Source organism: Carassius gibelio, chromosome A11 (genome assembly GCF_023724105.1).
Source record: "Carassius gibelio isolate Cgi1373 ecotype wild population from Czech Republic chromosome A11, carGib1.2-hapl.c, whole genome shotgun sequence".
In the NCBI taxonomy this organism is placed as follows: Eukaryota; Metazoa; Chordata; class Actinopteri; order Cypriniformes; family Cyprinidae; genus Carassius; species Carassius gibelio.
Window position 1 is genome coordinate 6,767,945 of NC_068381.1, and position 19,765 is coordinate 6,787,709.

At 37.2% G+C, this 19,765-nt stretch overlaps 1 protein-coding gene across 6 annotated transcripts; it reads left to right on the forward strand.

Annotated features, from left to right (window-relative positions):
• The first annotated feature begins 308 nt into the window (after positions 1–308).
• LOC128022165 (phosphorylase b kinase regulatory subunit alpha, liver isoform) lies at positions 309–19,570 on the forward strand. 6 transcript variants are annotated; one of them, XM_052609459.1, is made up of 31 exons: positions 314–1,359; positions 2,228–2,386; positions 2,625–2,672; positions 2,853–3,016; positions 3,774–3,861; positions 3,944–4,024; positions 4,091–4,189; positions 4,441–4,587; positions 4,935–4,988; positions 5,082–5,204; positions 5,959–6,054; positions 6,597–6,704; positions 6,919–6,997; positions 7,649–7,783; positions 7,921–8,030; positions 8,137–8,281; positions 8,373–8,451; positions 8,541–8,680; positions 9,829–9,999; positions 10,087–10,187; positions 10,280–10,413; positions 10,536–10,692; positions 11,333–11,412; positions 11,493–11,571; positions 11,650–11,779; positions 11,860–11,961; positions 13,596–13,714; positions 13,866–13,889; positions 15,085–15,312; positions 15,672–15,872; positions 16,159–19,570. In XM_052609459.1, the coding sequence occupies exons 1-31, from the start codon at positions 1,282–1,284 to the stop codon at positions 16,330–16,332; spliced, it is 3,633 nt and encodes a 1,210-aa protein (XP_052465419.1). In that variant the 5' UTR covers positions 314–1,281; the 3' UTR covers positions 16,333–19,570. The 6 variants fall into 6 exon arrangements, with proteins under 6 accessions (XP_052465422.1, XP_052465419.1, XP_052465420.1 ...); XM_052609457.1 differs by lacking the exon at positions 13,866–13,889 and adding an exon at positions 14,190–14,243 and having other exon boundaries at positions 315–1,359; positions 2,853–3,021; positions 3,779–3,861; XM_052609458.1 differs by lacking the exon at positions 13,866–13,889 and adding an exon at positions 14,190–14,243 and having other exon boundaries at positions 315–1,359.
• Positions 19,571–19,765: the final 195 nt, after the last annotated feature.

Genomic DNA, 19,765 nt, shown 5'->3' on the forward strand with positions numbered 1-19,765 from the left:
CTTCTCAGTGATTTTTTTTTATTTATTTTTTTTATTAAACTTCAAAAAAACACAGTCAAAGTACAGTTACAGCAACAATAATACACACGAAAACATAAAACACAAACAGAATATAAAGAAAGAATACGCTTTCAAAATACACATATAGCCAGGGGGTGGGCTAAACATTACATAAATATATTAAAGGATTTACAAATGGAAACTGTCTTAATTGCTTTCTTATTAAGTGAATAGAAAATCGTCTTCACATAAATTCGAATTTCTTTTTCAAGAAACAAAAATAAAGGATTGGTTTTACTGTACTTACATTTGTGGATATGAAATTTCGCAAAAATTAAAATACAATTTATAATGTAATACTCTTTGGTTTTATTTGAAGGGATATTAGTAAAACCAAATAAAACGTTTTCTAAGCACAAAAGAAAAGTGGGGTCAATGTTATCAATTATAAATCTAGTCAAATCTTTCCAAAAAACCACATGCTTCTCAGTGATTGCTTACACTTTACTTCACGTGCTTGCGCATCTCAATGACGTCACATACACAGGACTCACAAGTCAACCTAACATCCTGCTGACCATAAATATAACATATTGTAACCGTTTCTTTAAACGCACATGACCCAGGCTAACACCACACTTGCCTCATAAAACTGGACAAACTTTACTTCTAGCTGTAAGTGTCAATGCCCTCACTGTAATTTAATGCACTCACCGTGAACCAATCAAAAGACGAACTTCTACATACAAACAAATCGCGTTTGGTCCAGAGCGCACACCGTAGGCAGAGTCCCCAATGACAAACAGATAACCTAAACGGACTCTTTAATAAACGTTTATTAAAGGTCTTGGTAGCGCTCAGCACGAGGAATAAGTTTGAATGGTAAGAAAATACATTCACAACCTAAACCAGCTCTTGTGAAATGGAATGCTTCTTGGGAAGCTGCTGGTGAAAGGCAGACTGAACTTCCGGGTTTACCTGTCACTCAAACAGCTGTTCGTCATCTTGTGGGCGGGCCCCCGTTTGCTGTCAACATCGAAATTCATGTGCAATAATATATGAACACGCAGCGCTTAAATACTGTTTGTGTGGTGGGCCTGTTAATTTGAATCGTTTTTATCATGGACTAAATGGATGGACAACACCGCGCACATGACTTGGCTAGTCATCACGAATCACTATTAAGCTAACGTTACAGTAAAGATCTGACTGCATGCAAGACACGGGTTTCACTTTCAGATCTTCTTAAATTACCTGTCCGGGTCATAAATAGATGACAGCATGAGGAGCCGCAGTAATTCAGGAGTGAGGTTGGATGGATTTGCCAGACTTGTCCAAGAAACAATATTATGCCACCAGGTTTGTTACAAATATTCTATTCTATTCTATTCTATTCTATTCTATTCTATTCTATTCTATTCTATTCTATTCTAGTCTAGTGTAGTCTAGTCTAGTCTAGTCTAGTGTAGTCTAGTCTAGTCTAGTCTAGTCAGGTGTGTTATATATGATTATCTCTTCTACTGTAGTCTTTTCTGTTCTGTTCTATTACATATTTATATAATGTATTAGTCTGTTTGGATTTGCTATGTTATTCCTTACTATTCTATTTAACTCCATTGTTATAATCTATATTATATATGTTGTTTAATATATTCTGGTTTATTATAATTATTCTATAATCTGATCTATTCTTATTCTAGAATAGAATTGTGTTCTGCAGTACTCTGTTCTCAACAATCAGTATTGTTTGTAATGTTTAACTGAATTATTAATAATAAATAAATAAATAAAATAAAAATCCAGCTCAAATAAAAACAGTCCTGTCTAGTTTCTTGTGGTTGAGATTCGATTCTTCTGCACCACTGGGGCCATTCTGACTGTAGGAAGCTAAAAATAAATAAGGTCACCTTTAAATAACCCACGAGTGAGGAAAATATTTGTATTATCTGTTGCATGTGAATTCCTTTCAAGCAGAGCTGATGCTTTATGCACAACACAAGAAACTGTATAAGTAATAATACCTGAATAATAATTTTTATTTATTGAATGGTTTATTTATTTTGTTATTTTTTCAGCAGGGAACTAGTGTTTAAAAATGTAAAACATAAAATAAGATGCTCTGAAAATTTGCATAAATCAGATTGAGCTTGTATTTCTAAAAATAAAGTCAGTAAATTACATGCTGCATGTTTGAACTAATAAAGATGGATTTGACCTCTTCATATAGAATCCAGTGACTGGTTTACTGCCAGCTAGCGAGCAGAAGAAGGATGCCTGGGTCAGAGATAATGTTTACAGCATCCTGGCAGTGTGGGGGCTCGGAATGGCTTACCGCAAGAATGCAGACCGTGATGAGGACAAAGCTAAAGCCTACGAGCTTGAACAGGTGACTGGAAATTCAATGCATGACCAGCTGTTCCGGCATTGTTCAGTGGTACATTGTTATTGAGTAGGCTTATGTAACAGGTTGTCGGATGACAACACGTACATATATGTGTGTGTATATATATGTTTGTGGGTATGAGTGTGTATATAAGTTTATCCAGAATATTGTGCTGCTCATTTCTTTCCAGATTAAATCAATTCTTGTATTATTAACATCATTATGTCCATTGCCTTTTCAGAGTGTGGTTAAGCTAATGCAAGGGCTGCTGCAGTGTATGATGAGACAGGTACAGCCTTTAACTCTTTGGTCTCTTTGCTTGTTTGCTATACTAACCCCATCCATTGAGCTATATAGAGATTATACTTTCTTTTATTCATCTGTTAATCATTAATTCTTGAGCTCATGTCTTCCGACATCTGAACACCCAGCTTTCTGGCCCGGGCTAAGTATGTGCATATTACTGTAGGTGACAAAGGTAGAGAAGTTCAAACACACACAGAGCACAAAGGACTGCCTGCATGCCAAATATCATACTCCTACCTGTGCCACAGTGGTTGGAGATGATCAGTGGGGGCACCTGCAGGTGGATGCCACCTCGCTGTACCTGCTCACATTGGCTCAGATGATCGCCTCAGGTGAGACGAACAATCTCTAGAATGGATTGGTCCCAAAAAAATGTTCAGCCATTTTCTCACCCTTATGTTATTCCAAACCTGTACAATCTTTTTTTTCCTTTTTGGAACCCAAAACAAGATTTTGAGACCAAATGTTCACCAAAACTGCTTGGGTTCCAACATTCCTCAAAATATATGGTTTTGTGTTCTGCAGAGGTTTGGAACGACATGAAGGTGAATAATTGATTTTAATTTTTTGGGTTACCAAAAGACCCTTGAAATTCCTCGACCTGCACAGTTTTCTTTCATATGTTGACATGATTTGGTCCATTTTCCTGAAAATGAATGGGAATTTTCAACTTGCATAAGTGGTCAAACAAGTTTTGACAACTTTTATGAGTATTTATAGTCAGGTCCTTAAAGAATCTGTCCTCACAAAACTCTACAAAATGATGCAAATTTCCACAAAATTGAAATGTCTTTCATTTTCAAAGTTCTCCACATTACTCATGAATTGGTTAATTTACTAATTTGGTACACTTAAAAATGTATTCAGCTACAAAGCATAGTTAATACAATTTTGCAAGTCCATTCTGCGGAATTCTGCAAATGTCCCCCAGAAACTAGAGCAGAATCCAAAAAAATCCACAGATTGTGTGTAGACTTGCTTATAACATAAAGATTTCCTCAAAGCAACCCAACAAGCTCATAAAATTCCATGGGGTCTTAAATGTATTTGTAGAAACCATTTTTAAGATAATTAAAAATTGTACCTCAGGTCTGCGGATCATATCTAACTTGGACGAGGTGGCGTTTATCCAGAACCTGGTGTTCTACATCGAGGCAGCGTACAAAGTGGCTGTAAGTTCTCATTGGTTTAAAAAGTTCTTAGTTAACAGAGATACCAAACTGGCATTGCAGTCCCGTTCACACTTCTCTGCAGGATTATGGGATGTGGGAGAGAGGAGACAAAACCAATCAAGGAATTCCTGAACTGAACGGCAGCTCTGTTGGAATGGCTAAGGTAGGAGTCATCTGGTCTCATTTGGTCTGTTTGCACATGTAGAAGTTGTTTTTTGTTCACTTTTAGGCAGCTTTGGAGGCCATTGATGAACTTGACTTGTTTGGAGCTCACGGAGGCCCAAAATCAGTGATTCATGTTCTCCCAGATGAAGTAGAACATTGTCAGGTAAATGAATCATTTTTATTTGCTTTTTAGTTGGCTATTATTTTACAGACCAGGGCTGCATTTCCCCGAAAATATTATTGCCACCAATGATCTATATGATCTACTTAAGCTTGCAATGGTTTTGGGAAATGCACTTCAGGTTTATTCTGGAGTATTTAAGTCAGTGATTTCACATTTAAAATTGTGCTTTTTTTCCAATCAGTAAGAGTTATCCATGATTTTCTGGGTCTTGTTTCTCTTTGTGTTTCTAGTCTATCTTGTGCTCCATGCTTCCTCGAGCTTCCACTTCTAAAGAGATAGATGCCGGTCTGCTCTCTGTCATCTCCTTTCCTGCGTTTGCAGTGGAGGATGCAGATCTGGTCAACATCACCAAGAGTGAAATCATCTCCAAGTTGCAGGTAAGGAAAAGCCTATGCTATCCATCTCAAGTGGTCCAGCGGAGGATGCTTTACCATTTTTATCCAAGGTTGCTCAAGGTTGCATTTTTAGGTTCAGTTTATAATAGGAAGGATTGAAGCATAAGCAGTAATGTTTTTCTGTAAAGTACATTTCAAATAAAGTGAGATTTGGGAACAAGAATTATAATTGTTTTTGTGTTAGCTTGCAAAAATTTTGCATTTACTCCTTAATGATGGAAATAATATGAAGTGTTACGAAAAAGCATATTTTAGTTCTTTTGCAAGTAAACGTGAAGTTTCCCCTTTTAAAAAACGAAACAATTTTCAGCAAATTTCAATCATTGTAGGGACGTTACGGCTGTTGTCGATTCATCCGAGATGGATATAGGACCCCAAAAGAGGTAACAAGACATTTTTTTGTTTTACACAAAATAAGTTTTTTGTGGCTAGTTCTCTGAGAGTGTGAGTGTTCCATGTTTTTATGGTTGTGATAGGACCCCACTCGCCTTCACTATGATCCAGCTGAACTGAAGCTCTTTGAGAACATCGAATGTGAGTGGCCAGTGTTTTGGACTTACCTTATACTCGATGGCATCTTCAGTGAAGACCATGAGCAGGTACGAACAGGCCATCCTATAAATACAGTAAATCTTAGGAATGAGAATTAAAGGGATAGTTCACTTGAAAATGAAAATTACCCCATGATTTACTCACCCTCAAGCCATCCTATGTGTATATGAATTTAATCTATCAGTCAATTACAATCGGACTTATTAAAAACTGTCACTAGAGCTTTCGATATGCTTACGTCCTACATCATCTGCTGAAACACCACTCTCTCATGAATGTCCGTAGAACAGTTAGCAGAAGCTATAGATTACGGTTGATAAAGTTTTAAATATGGATATTTTTCTTACACAAATGCATCGATTTCCTTTATTAACCACTCTTTTGGCTTTAAATTCTCGACTCCCATTCACTGCTATTATAAACATTTTAATATAACTCTGATTGTATTCATCTGAAAGAAGAAAGTCATATTCACCTAGGATGGCTTGAGGGTGAGGAAATCATGAGGTCATTTTCAATTTTGGGTGACGTTAGACTTTATTTTAAGGTGTACTTGTTACAGTGTAATCATAAATCGAAGTACTGAGTAATATTAATTAACTACATGTACTTACAATATGGTTAGGTTTAGGATTAGGCTTTGGCTTATGGTTACTTGCATGTAATTATGCATAATTAATTGTTATTATAATAGTAATTACACGTAATGAAAGTATTACCCTGGATTGAACTCTTTAACTCCCTTTTAATTACACATGGTGACAGTATGTAGTAATGATTGACAGCTGTGTCTTTCCTCAGGTGCAGGAATACAGAGAGGCTCTTGATGGAGTTTTGATCAGGGGAAAACACGGGATTCGTCTGGTGCCTGAACTCTACGCTGTACCCGCTGACAAAGTGAATGCACATTTCTTCGATATCTAATTTTCATCTGCAACAAATTATAATTTCATCATTTATCATACACATGCTAATTCACAATGGGGCAGGGGGCAGTCGTCGCCTAATGGTTCGAGAGTTGGACGGTTTTGAGTCTCGATACTAACAGGTATTGTCAGTCTGGGGAGTGAATGACTAGCACTTTCTTCCACTCTTAATACCACGTCTGAGGTGAGACCCTTGAGCAAGGCATCGAAACTCCAACGCGTGTGTTCACGGTGTGTGTGTGTGCACACTTGGATGGGTTAAATGCAGAGCACAAATTCCGAGTATTGGACACCATACTTGGCTACACGTCACATCACTTTCACTTTCACTTCCATTTATCATCTCAAATATTTTTGTGTAAAAACACAGTGGTGCATAAAATGTGTACAAAATTATGCCAGTTCTGAAAATGTTCTCATGTTGAATGCGTGCTTGCACTCTGCTCAGTGACTGTGACATAAACGATTCTGTGTAAATAAAATGTTTTAATCTATTGCTTATTTCTTGTTCAGGTTGAGGAGGAGTACAGGAACCCTCACTCTGTGGAGCGTGTGGTCGCTGGCCAGCTCCCACACATGTGGGGCCAGTCTTTGTATATCCTGGGCCGTCTGCTGGCAGAGGTACTAAATCCTGAATACCCGTTCATGTGAAATGTTATATGTAATCAGCAAATTAATGAGATATGATGTCAGGTGTTGAAGCACTACCTTTGGTATCTTTGTCGATAATGTACACGTGGGAAATTTCAAAATACAGTGTTCCTTGTGCAGATCTTTGTGTTTTATCTATTCTGCTAATTTTACTTATATCTGACAAATTATTCATTTTAATTAGGGATTTCTGGCCCCTGGAGAGATCGATCCTCTGAATAGGCGATTTTCTAAAGAATTCAAGCCGGATGTTGTTGTTCAAGGTTTGCAAATATTATTGCTTTAAGTATTGCTATATTTAGACACACACCTATTTGTGCCCTATCTTAAGTTATACGTTCATCTTTTGAATTTCTGTAATTTATGGGAAAAGGATATGCCAGATTTTAAGAAATATGTTTTGATCAGACTCTTAAGCTTTATTGAATTTCTGTATAACTTGATAACTTAAACAATGGTTATACAACAAAATTAATTAGATGTAAAGTGCTACGAGAAGATATTTTAAGGAAATAAACAGATAAAGGGCCAAAGTGGCTCTTTAAGTGAGTGACAATTAGGTAATGTGAAAGTTAACTTTTCAAATTATTATATTATAGAACTTTGTATCATAATGCCTAACAATTGGAACAATGATCAATGTGTTTGAGACTATATATATATATATATATATATATATATATATATTAAGGCGTGAATTTGATATTGTATTAATATCTAATGTTTTCTGTTAAGGGATATAAAAATCTTCTAATTAGTAGGAAGGACTCAGCTGGTTGCATTGGGCTGAAGTCCATTTAAGGAGCAGATTCAGTTCATTACTTGAAGCTCAATTTTGAATTGGATTTTGACACTATAATTTACTGAATAGAGAAGACTGACCTTTTGCCAGCAGCTCTATTTGTTGTGTTCAGTGAGTGTAGTGGCTGAGTCAGTGCAGATCCAGCAGCTGCTGAAGGATCAAGGGATTGAGGTTCAGACCGTCTCTGATGTTTCGCCCATCCGGGTCATGCCAGCACGCATCCTGAGCCACATTTACGTGAAACTGGGTAAGTGATCCAGATCCACCATGACTAACAGGACAGAGGCAGACAGACTAAACAAAGGCTACATCTGTAAAACTGCAAGAAAAAGAAAGTCAGCTGACAACACTGAATTCAAACCAGTTCCTCTTTCCATTGCACAGGTAACTGTAAAAACCTGAATCTGAGTGGGCGACCATACAGGCACATCGGTGTCTTGGGAACTTCAAAGTTTTATGAGATCAGAAATGGTACTTACACATTCACTCCACAGGTAAACAAAAAAGATCTCACATGGAAGTCTTTTATCGTAAAAGAACTACTTTACAGTCAGACTACAAAAAATAATAACATTATACAATCTATATTTTTTCCCATAGTTCATCGACCAGCATCACTTCTACTTGGCTCTTGATAACCAGATGATTGTGGAGATGTTGCGCACAGAGCTTGCTTATCTTTCATCCTGCTGGCGGATGACTGGAAGACCTACCCTCACATTCCCTATCACACAGAGCATGCTGGGTAAAACTTCTCGTTTGATGGTACCCTCTGAACATATTGTAATATGCACAAGTTAATATTAACATTTTCTTTGTTCCTGTTATTTGGCTAGTTGAGGATGGTGTCAGTATTGACCCCTGTATCCTCTCTACCATCCGGATGCTTCAAGATGGCTATATTGCTGGTGCAAGGTCAGAAAAATTGTGATGGTGATAATCAAAATAATCAATTTGATGATCAATTTGATTTATTTGATACAACAAATCCCTTTGTTCTTTAGGGTGCAGATGGCAAACCTCTCCTCATTCCTCAGCACCTCCTTCCACACCCAGCTCAGCTTCTTAGACGCAGACTCTGAAGAGAATCTGCTAGAGGAATATGAGGAGGAGGAGGAGGAGGAAGAGAGTTTTGGGCCCTCAGGTATCCCTGCTTACTCGCATACAGCTGTTTTGGGAAGCATCTCTCCCCCGAAATAAATAAATACATAGCTTGCTGAAAAGACCTGATTAAGTGTTGGTGGTTCAAGGTTGGCTTTTGCTGGTTTAGTATTGGTCAAGTTGATGGACCAGCATGGCTTTTCTTCAGTTGCTTAATATTTCTGCACCGTATCAGTAGTGTTGTTATTGTTAACTAAACGATTAAAATCGAAAATAAATCTGAAATAAAATAAAGTATAAATATTGGTTGAAAAAAAAAAAAGTAAATAAAAATTAGAAATGTTGCATTGGTAACTAAACAAAATAAAATAAGTTGAATTAGAAGAAAAATAAAATAAAGATAAATATAAAAATACAAATCTACTACAAATAATAAAAATGATCAAAGTTAAATGAAAAAATCTAAAATAAAAGCTAATTCAAAATATGAAAGAATACTATATGAATCTATAATAGCATATAAATAATACTGAAATAACCCTGTATATCAGTTATCTACTGATTTTGGAGATTTTTTAATATTTAAATCACCTACACTCAAAGTTGATCTAACAGCACTGTTAAATGTAATCTTTATCAAATTTTAAAGTGAATATCCACTTTTCATACTGTACATTATTGTGATGCCTAAATTCACTTGTTACATTTAATATGATTGTTTTCAGTTTTCAGTATTTTATTATTAAGCTAGTTAATAAGTCTAATGGGGACACCATCATCCTAAAGTGAAAAAAAAAAAAAAATAGTGAAGTGAAGTGACATTCAGCCAAGTATGGTGACCCATACTCAGAATTTGTGCTCTGCATTTAACCCATCCAAAGTGCACACACACACTGTGAACACACACTCAGAGCAGTGGGCAGCCATTTATGCTGCGGCGCCCATGGAGCAGTTAGGGGTTCGATGCCTTGCTCAAGGGCACCTAAGTCGTGGTACTGAGGGTGGAGAGAGAACTGTACATGCACTCCCCCCACCCACAATTCCTGCCGGCCCAAGACTCGAACTTACAACCCTTCGATTGGGAGTCTGATTCTCTAACCACTAGGCCACGACTTCCCGTATCTAAACATAACATATGCACAATACTCCACAGGAAACTAAGATGATAAGTGCTGGTTTGTTTTCCCGCAGGAGGTTCTGGAGACATGTTTCACCAGTATCTCACAGATCTGTTGCACAGCACTGCTACCAAATACCATCTACCTCCCATCCAGAGGGGGCAGCACCACGTTTTCAGTGCTGAACACACCACCAGGGACATCCTTTCTTTCATGGCCCAGGTTCAGGGCCACAACATGCCCAGTAAGCCCTCAGGATTATCTTCAGTAAGTGGATTACATGCTTTCTTTTAGAAGATGGCTAGACGTCTCATTCTATTATGTTTTTCAGAGGCTTCCATGTATCTGCCCGTTGCCCCCATCATGAGCAAACACAGGAAGTCTCTGAACCTGCTGGATGTTCCTCAGCACAGTGTTTCTAATCCCACCAAGGCAAGTCTCCACACTCTAACATAAAGTGAATAAATGAAATAAATGGCCCATAGTTTTGATTTATGTCTGTTTTTGTCTGAAACACACACTAGGCCGATAGCGTTGACCTGCACTTGCCACATGATTCTCATGGGAACACAGACTTTGCCTTTCTGGTCAATCAGCTAAAGCATTGTCCATCTCTCCAGGACCAGGCAGATATCCTCTATATCCTCCATGCTATGAAGTGAGAATGTTTGTAAAACTGACTGTGCATATCCATTATAATTTATTTTATATTCCATTTTAATCTTAGTCTAAAAATCAATCATTAAATCATTCTCCTCTCTGGTGTTTGTGTGTGTTTAGGGGTCCGGATTGGGCAGTAAATCTGTCAGGAGAAGGTGAGGCGACTGTTCGCTCCCTGCTGGACGAGCTTTATGTTCGGGCGGGATCGTTGAAGGAATGGGGCCTCATCCGCTACATTTCAGGCATCCTGAAGAAGAGGGTGGAAGTTCTTGCTGAGGTGATTTTTTTTTTAATAATTAAAATGCACATATTAAGAATTTTTAAAATTTAAAAACTTTGTTACACTATGATTCAGAATTGTGGAGTCGTTAAGAATTGCAAATGTATTTAAATGTCTCATATACACACAAAGGTTGCATTTATTTGATCAAAATACAGTAAAAATATTGTGAATTAAAATAACTTTTCATTTTTAAAATATTTAAAAATGTAATTTATTTCTGTGATGACAAAGCTGAATACTCAGCATCATTATGATGATTTAGAAATCACTCTGATATGCTGATTTGCTGCTCAATTAATATTTATTATTATTATCAACTTTGAAAACAGTCGGGCTGCTTAATATTTTTGTGGAAACCATTATACCTTTTAAAGGATTATTATTATTATTTTTTTGTATGAATTGAAAGTGCCTTTACAGTAATTTTTTACCTTTTTTCCTCATTAATCATAATCATAATCCTAAATTAAGAAAATTGTGTTAAAATATACATTATTAGATTTCTAAAACTGCAATAATCTTAACAAAGAGTACAAATTATTTATATATGTTAAACCTTCAGTGGCGACAGCTATGCTTCTGATTTGTTTTTATTTATTTCTTTTTTGCTCTTTGTTTGTTTGTATGCACTTAGTCCTGCACAGATCTAATCTCCCATCACAAACAGCTGACAGTGGGTCTTCCGCCCGAGCCCAGAGAGAAGGTCATCACAGTGTGAGTGTCTTTAGTCATTATTTTAATAAAGCAATAACTTTTATATTCTCCTTTTACTTAACCAATTCATTTATTTGTAGTCCTCTTCCTCCCAAAGAACTGATAAGCTTGATTTATGAGGCCAGTGGACAGGACATTAGCATTGCTGTCCTCACACAGGTAGTGCTCATTTTAAACCTTCAAGTAATGTTGCTATCTTTCACTTAGCATTCCCACTTACTAAACTTCTGAACTCAGGAGATCATGGTGTATCTGGCCATGTATGTGCGCTCTCAGCCGTCTCTGTTTGGAGACATGCTGCGTCTGCGCATCGGCCTCATCATTCAAGTAATGGCTACAGAACTTGCTCGCAGTTTACACTGCTCAGGTACAGCCAATCTAAATTTTGGTTTTACAATGCCACTCTTATCATTCAGTGCAATAAATCTGTCCATATGATGTCTACAGGTGAGGAAGCGTCAGAGAGCCTGATGAGCCTTAGTCCTTTTGACATGAAGAATCTCTTACATCACATCCTGAGCGGGAAAGAGTTTGGTGTAGAGAGGAGCAGTGAGTATCAGTCAACCTTAGTTTTCAAAGACAGGAGTGGCAGTGTCTTCAGGTTTGATCAAAGTCTCAGTCAGTGGCATGAGGTTAAGACTGGAATGAGTAGCAATAGAAGAAATGAAGTCTGCTTTGTTAACATCAGACTGGCAGTTCCAGAGACCAACTGGAATAGAGAGCGTAGTAGTAAAGGTCAGAGGCACAGGCCATAGATTTGTCGGATAGGCCTTCCTGCGACATACATTGCGTGCTCTCCGAGTGTTAGTGGTGATAGTAGAGATCTGAAAGCACATAGTGACTACAAGTGGAAGAAATAAGTATTTGAGAATAAGGTATACAAAAAGTAATGTGCCTGAAGAGAGGGGAAAAAAGCAATACTCAAGTGCCCTGTCGGTGTCCTTGCTCGGTGGCGTCGCGCAGGTAAAGTCGATTGTCTTTACACTCGGTCTTCACACGAGGAGGATTCACACGAGGGCTGACGAGGTGAAAATGACTGCTTCTTTATTTGCCTGATTACCTGTGATTGAAGGTAGCTGGCCATGCCTCACTATTTAGCAGACCAAAACTGCGCAGTCCCGCGATAGGCAACCGCAAAACCAAGCACCACTTTCAGCACGTATTTACCAGGGTAAGACATACAGTAATTAAACCAAACTTTCCTATCAATGACGATCACACAGTAGTCTAATGAGAAAACGAGGTGAAACACTTACAAACTGCTGTCCTTATCTGTTGCTCGGCTGTTTCTTCTGTTTTCTATATAACTATATATCATGGCTGTTTCCTCAAAATACTAGATGAGAGAAAAATTTGAAGTACAAAAATAAAACATCGCCAATATTACAAAATATAACATTCAAATTTGTATGCATTATTATTTTTTTTATAAAGAAACATCCAACAGCGACAGGTAAAGTAACAGCAGGAGTCTGTGTCTCTCTCGCCTCCCCTGAGCCCATTGAGTTTTAACAGACCCCCAGAAAGCGTGCGGTGAGTTTGGTCCGAGGTAATTGAGAATAAATGTGGGAAAGTCACGTTGACAGGAGGAAATGACCCCATCGTGATAAATTGACTGGTTATGTTCGGTTGTGATTGGTTCATGTGATAAATAACAAGTAAGTAAACAACTTGCACACTTGTATGTCAAAATTAGAATTAAAATGGCCAATAAACTTGATCTGTGGGAGTCTGTGAACATTAGTTCACAAATCAAATATATTTTTGAAATCATTACTTCCTTTAGTGTTTATTTTGGAATGATTTTAAAATGCTTAAAACAGTAACTTGATGAGATTCATATTCGGCTTTAATAAATAGAATATTGATTACATTTTTAAAGTAAAACTATAAAATATAATAGTTTTTTTCTTCTTCTTTTTTTATAGTGTAAGTAATGTTTATTAAACCAAGAAAATGTGACTGGGACATGAATTTGCATTTGAAAAAAACAAACAAACAAAAAACTGAGGACCTCCTCATTTCAGAACACCAACACACACCACTGATATATACACACACACACACACACACACACACACACACACACACACACACACACACTTTGTACTGCCATTCAAAAACGGCCATGTTGCTTTTTTGTGTGATCTGTTCTTCATGAATCGCTCTGTATTGTGTGAAAGTGCGTCCGATTCAGTCTTCAGCAACCAGTCTCACCATCTCCATCCGTGAGCTTGGACACACGGGGGCCACCAAGACAGAGCGCACGGGCATCAGAAAGCTCAAGACTGAAATCAAACAGGTGGAGTGAAAAAAGAGAAATATCTGTAATGAATTTTTTGTAATTGATTATTTGTGTTTCATAAATTGTGAAATATTCACTGTGCAATTTAAATATCATAAATAACTGCACTACCACATCTTAAATTACATTTCTAATATTTTGTTTTCAGCTTGATGACTCCAGACCCATAAGTGTGGGTTGAGTTAGTAAAATTGGCATGCTGATCGAATACTTTACAGTAGCTTTTTTGTGCAGAGCCCATTCTGTCTAGAGGTCACAGCACATTTGTCTAGACCATGAAATCAGTATTAGCATGAACATTTTGAGTAATATTCAGTTTGACCATATCATAAACATCTTTTTCAGTCATATGAAGCATCTTTTTGACTGTATTTCTCTGTATGATGATGCCTCAAGTGTTCATTCATCTGAAATACCTCCCATTTTTATTTTAATTTGAAAAGTTTTTTATGTTCTGCTTCTATTCTCATAGATATTTACAAGCAGTCATTCCATCAGCAGTAATTTCACATCCCCTCGTTCCACGGTAACTTACAGAAAAACCAACCAAAACCCTCTCCACTAACACCTGCGCTCCACTTTGTCAAATACTAATTTTTACAATTTAGAATATAAAAAATCAGTTTAACTTGGAGGGGTCTATTCAGTCCGCTAGTTCTCAATAAATATAAATTTGATTTAATAATTTTTTTTCAGTGCCTCAGATTACCGTATTCTCCGGACTATAAGTCACACTTTTTTTCATAGTTTGGCTGGTCCTGCGACTTATAGTCAGTTGCGACTTATTTATCAAAATTTATTTGACATGAACCATGAGAAATGAACCAAGAGAAAACATTGCCGTCTACAGCCACGAGAGGGCGCTCTATGCTGCTCAGTGCTCCTGTAGTCTACCACTGAGCAGCATAGAGCGCCCTCTCGTGGCTGTAGGCGGTAATGTTTTCTCTTGGTTCTAAATAAATGCTTCTTATAGTCCAGTGCGACTTATATATGTTTTTTTCCTCATCTTTACGTATTTTTGGACTGATGCGACTTATACTGAGGTGCGACTTATAGTCCAAAAAATACGGTAGTTGACTGATTTGAAATGGAACAAACTTCCAGCCATAACAGCTAATTACCATTTCTAATGTGTCACAAGTCAGTCTTATCTCATTGTGGTCATTTCACTTTCTGTGCATGGGCTGGCACTGTAACATCTTAACTATGTTTGTCCTAGTTTCTGCTTACTAAACCTGAAGCATGCTTTGTAGTGTGTTTTATGTGCTGATAAGTGTTGTCACTGTAAAGCTGACATCCCAGCTTTTAGTCAGATTTTCAGCTCATAACTTTATGATATACTGATGAAAATGTGTGTGTGTCTGTAGCGATGCAGCAGCCCCTCAACTCCAAGCGGGATCCTGTCTCCGACCGGTGCAGATGACCCCCACCTGCAGTGGGAGGAACGCCAGGGCCAGTGGCTGAGGAGACGCAGACTGGATGGGGCCATAAACAGGGTGCCTATGGGCTTCTACCAGAAGGTCTGGAAGATTCTCCAGAAATGTCATGGGCTCTCCATTGCCGGATATGTCTTGCCTTCCTCCACCACCCGTGAGGTGCATCCACCTGCACACATACATACCATTTCATACCTTTAGCAAGGAAGCATTAAATTGATTGAAAGTGACAGTAAAGTATTTTACATTGTTAAAAAAAAAATCTCTTTCAAATAAATGTAGCTCTTTTGAACTTGGTATTTATCAAAGAATCTTGACAAATGTATCAGTTTCAATAAAAATATTAAGCAGCACAACTGTTTTCAAGTTTGAGACTTCTTTCAAAAACATTTTTAAAACATTATTTGTATTTATATTGATCTGCTGTATTACTATATTATATTAAATTGAATCTTAAACTTTGAATTTTCCTTTAAATACCCATAATCATGGACTGTTGTCTGTGTGTATTACTGTAGATGACAGAAGGAGAGATCAAGTTCGCAGTTCATGTGGAGTCTGTACTGAATCATGTCCCACAGCCTGAGTACAGACAGCTGCTGGTGGAGGCCATTATGGTGTTGACCCTTGTAGCTGACATGGAGCTTCCCAGTATTGGGGGAATTATTCACATCGACCGCATTGTCCACATGGCCAATGATCTCTTTCAACAGGATCAGGTATCATCATGCCTTTCTATATGTTACATATGATGCTCATAATATGTAGCTTGGTATGTTCACATGGATTTACACACCTGCTTATTCTTCATTATTACGGTTTTCCACATTTCACTATAATGGTAATGTCATCAAAACTATGATATAGCACAAATGGAATTATGGGAATTATGTACTGCTGAAAAAAGTTTAAACACACATTACAAAAAGTACCAAACTGTGCCTGTTTTGTTTAGATTCCAGCTTTGCACATCTGGGCATTGTGTCTAATGTGGTTTTATTTCAGAGATCCAGCGGGGCCAATGAGTATTTTTTGGAAAAGGATCCTGCCACAGGAATCTGTAACTTCTTTTATGACAGTGCTCCTAGCGGCAGCTATGGCACTATGACTTATCTTTCAAAAGCTGTGGTCACATATGTTCAAGACTTCCTGCCAAGCAGCAGCTGTCAAATGCAGTAACGACTGCAGTTCCCAGAAAACCTGCAACCTTCAGGATGGATCTCTGACCGGTTTTTATTTCATCTTAACAGTGAAAGAATTAAATAAAAATTAGCTGACCTCAGTTCAGTAGCAAAGGCCAAGCATCAACAGGGAAGCCACTAAAAAACATTGCATGATATGTTGTGAAGCAGACAGACTGCAGGAAATGGACCACTGTGCTGTTATGTGTTTGAAGTGTACAATTCTAATTTAAGAACTTTTAAATGCAAATAACCAGTGTTGGGTATAGTTACTTTGGAAAGTAGTTAGTTAGGTTACAAAGTTACCATCAATTAAAAGTAATCAGTTATGATACAGCGTTACCTATTCATAAAAGTAACGCGTTAGAGTACTTATGCGTTACCAAAAATTAAAAGCCGTTTGCAGCAGCTCACACACGACAGACACAGCCCCCGGCCCCTTTAAATGCACCTAGAAGTCGTGACTCCCGACAATGAATAACGTCAGTCATCCGTCTAAATTAACACTGCAGAATAACAATAACAGGATAGACAGTCAGCAATCGTCTATTCCACATGGCGTTTTATTTATTTATTATCACAGAACATATTATTAATCAAAATTCGCACCTAACGTTACCCAGCCCGGGTAGCCTAGGCTACTGTATATTATTTATGAGCACCACAAGATAACTCCTGATTTTTCTTTAACTTTAAATAATGCAGTTATCAAAGTACAAGTATGCTTACTTGTAAACACAACCTTAAACAGGCTTGTAGATTTAAATCCATTTAGAAATGATGAACAACCAGCCAGCCAACGATCTAACAGAAATTAACAGCTGCCTGTCAAACAAAAATGATAACAAACCGAATTAAATCCTTCACTGCCACACAGGCAAATGACAAATCGCTTAATAGCCGAACTAATTATTATTAAAGTGTCACTCACAGTCACAAGCCTAAATTCGCTTTAACACAGTCCTCTTACATTTACTCTTCAAAGTAGTGATTAAAACGTAGTGTTAAATTTGAGGTAGAATTTTTGGCGGTCGACAGAAGCTTTTCACCAAAGCAGAGTGTGCATTTTACCATTATGTTCTTTTCTTTTTCGTTGACAAATTGAAAATAATGTGCGTACTTCCATAAACCAAACGCTGTCCTCTCTGCTATCTTGCCGGGATTTCGAAAAAAAAAAAAAACCCACACACACAGGGTCAGGCGCAGGGCACAGACGCATCACAGCCATTGACTTTACGATCACAGAGCTTCGGCTCCGCTGATACATCCGCAGGTGGCACAGTAGACCTAGGCCTACTGTCTGACAAAAAGCAGGCTGCAGTCGAGATTTTCCTTTCCTTAAAATAACGGATTACTTTTTTAAAAAAATAACGAAGTTACTGATTACTTACGCACGAAACTAACGCGTTAAGTTACACATTTCAGGAAAAAAGTAATTAGAGTTACTTAACGCGTTACCCACAACACTGCAAATAACTGATATAATATTATATATTTAACAGAAATTCATAATTTTAATGAACTTTTTTGGTTTAAATTTAAATAATTTCTAAATTTATGTTCATAGAAATATTTTATTTCATTTAAATTGGTGCATAAATTGTGTGTCCATAGGGCACTGATAGGCTGATCTCTACTGTGTCTCTAGTTAAACAAAACACTGTTATTACTGTAAGCTTTAGGACTTAAAGGGGTCATCGGATGCTACATGCACTTTTACAAGTTGTTTGAACTGAAATGTGTATTGGCAGTGTGTGTACAAAATCACCGTAGAATGATAAAAAAACCACCCAGTGTTTTTTTTTTTCTACTAAAATATTTACCCCTCTCTGAAATTGAGCCGATCTCAGGTGCCTGTCTTTGTGACATCACACAGACAGGCCCCTCCTACACTAGTTTGATTGACTTACCTAAGAACCGCCCTGAGTGAGCTGTCATCTGTACGCCATTGTTTCACCGCCGGAGCAGATGTAGACAAGAATGTCTCCGATTGAGCGATTGAGGTGTTCTGTTGTTGAATGTATTAATAAACATAGCAGTCGTCATTTACTCCCAACATCTGAGCCGCAGTGGATTAACATTACATTTGTTTCTGAAGGGAATGCGCCTAAATGCATATATGTTTGCGGGAATTATTCGTCATCCAGCTTCACCAACAGAAGAGTGTGTATAGGTCTTTGCAAATTGCCTTTGCTAATAATGTGCTAATTAGCAAGTTTCACAACTGCTAAAGTAAACAGTCCCTCAGAGAGTAGCTCGGAAGAGAGGGGCGGGGTCAGCAGAGCTTATTAACATTTAAAGGAAAATGCTACAAAACAGCTTGCTCTGAAAATAACTATTTTGACATGGTAAAATAGGGTGTTTTTTACACTACCATTCAGAAATTTTAACCAAACTATGTTACAGAATTTTCATTAAGACCCTAAAGAATCATATCAACTTGTGGAAAATGGGCATCCGATGACCCCTGTAACTGTATCCTATAACTTGTTATTACAGTATAAAATTACTCTGAGTGGTGTTCTTTTTATTCAACAAAACATACAGTACAAAATGTAATGCCTCTAAAAATCATGTAAAAATGGTCTGATCTTAGCATGCAAACATGCAGCTTTCTATAACTCATGGCAAAGCCAAGCATGATTGTGATATAGATCTATAGATTGTGATATTTTGCACTGGTAACCTGGCAAATTATGTATTTGAATAATTGTTTAGTGATTTGTTTAGGTTAAAATCAGAATTGGATTTTATTCATTTCATAGGGGTCAGTTAAAAAAAATCATGAGAATGTAGCTTGGCTAAATACATTTGTTTTAGTCAAGAAAAATGTTTTAAGTTTTGTTGTAGGTTTCAATCTATGACATTTGAAGAGCAAAATAGCATTTTAAATTTTTTTCTTTATGGACATTGATAGTAGAGATGTGATCTTTGAGTTCTGGTTCTTTATTTTTTCATGTCCTGTTGTTTCTCAGTGTGTTAAAAAAGAATTACCACTTTTGAATGACGTACTGTATTTTAGCATACATTAAGCATTTGTATGACCACAGACAAATAAAATCGTATTTTGTTACATCTAATTAATCATTACTTTTTATAGCTGTATAGAAACTTAAATCTTCATGTTTTAAGGCAGACTGATCCAAGAAAGCCGTGGTAGCTTGACAGCTCTATGAAGAGTCTGAGTCAGAAATTGTAATTAGAATTAAAAATTTTAAATAAATATCTTCCTGGAACCCTGGTAGAGGACATTATATTTTGGTGAATTTCTCTTAGAGCATGCATGCCACATGGACTAATTTTCTAATTATTTGTCATAAGTAAATGTCTCAGAATAATGTTATGAGGTTTCAAATCGGAATATGACTTTTTGTAAAGAAAAACACACACACAAAAAACATGGTATTATTTTCATTCGTGTCCTCTGCAGA

Bases quoted from the DNA above. Each gene is read 5' to 3' on its own strand.
- LOC128022165 (XM_052609457.1), top strand. From the start codon at position 1,282: ATGAGGAGCCGCAGTAATTCAGGAGTGAGGTTGGATGGATTTGCCAGA. The intron at 8,031-8,136 runs GTAAACAAAAAA...TTTTTCCCATAG, and splicing joins CTTACACATTCACTCCACAG to TTCATCGACCAGCATCACTT. The intron at 8,282-8,372 runs GTAAAACTTCTC...TTATTTGGCTAG, and splicing joins TATCACACAGAGCATGCTGG to TTGAGGATGGTGTCAGTATT.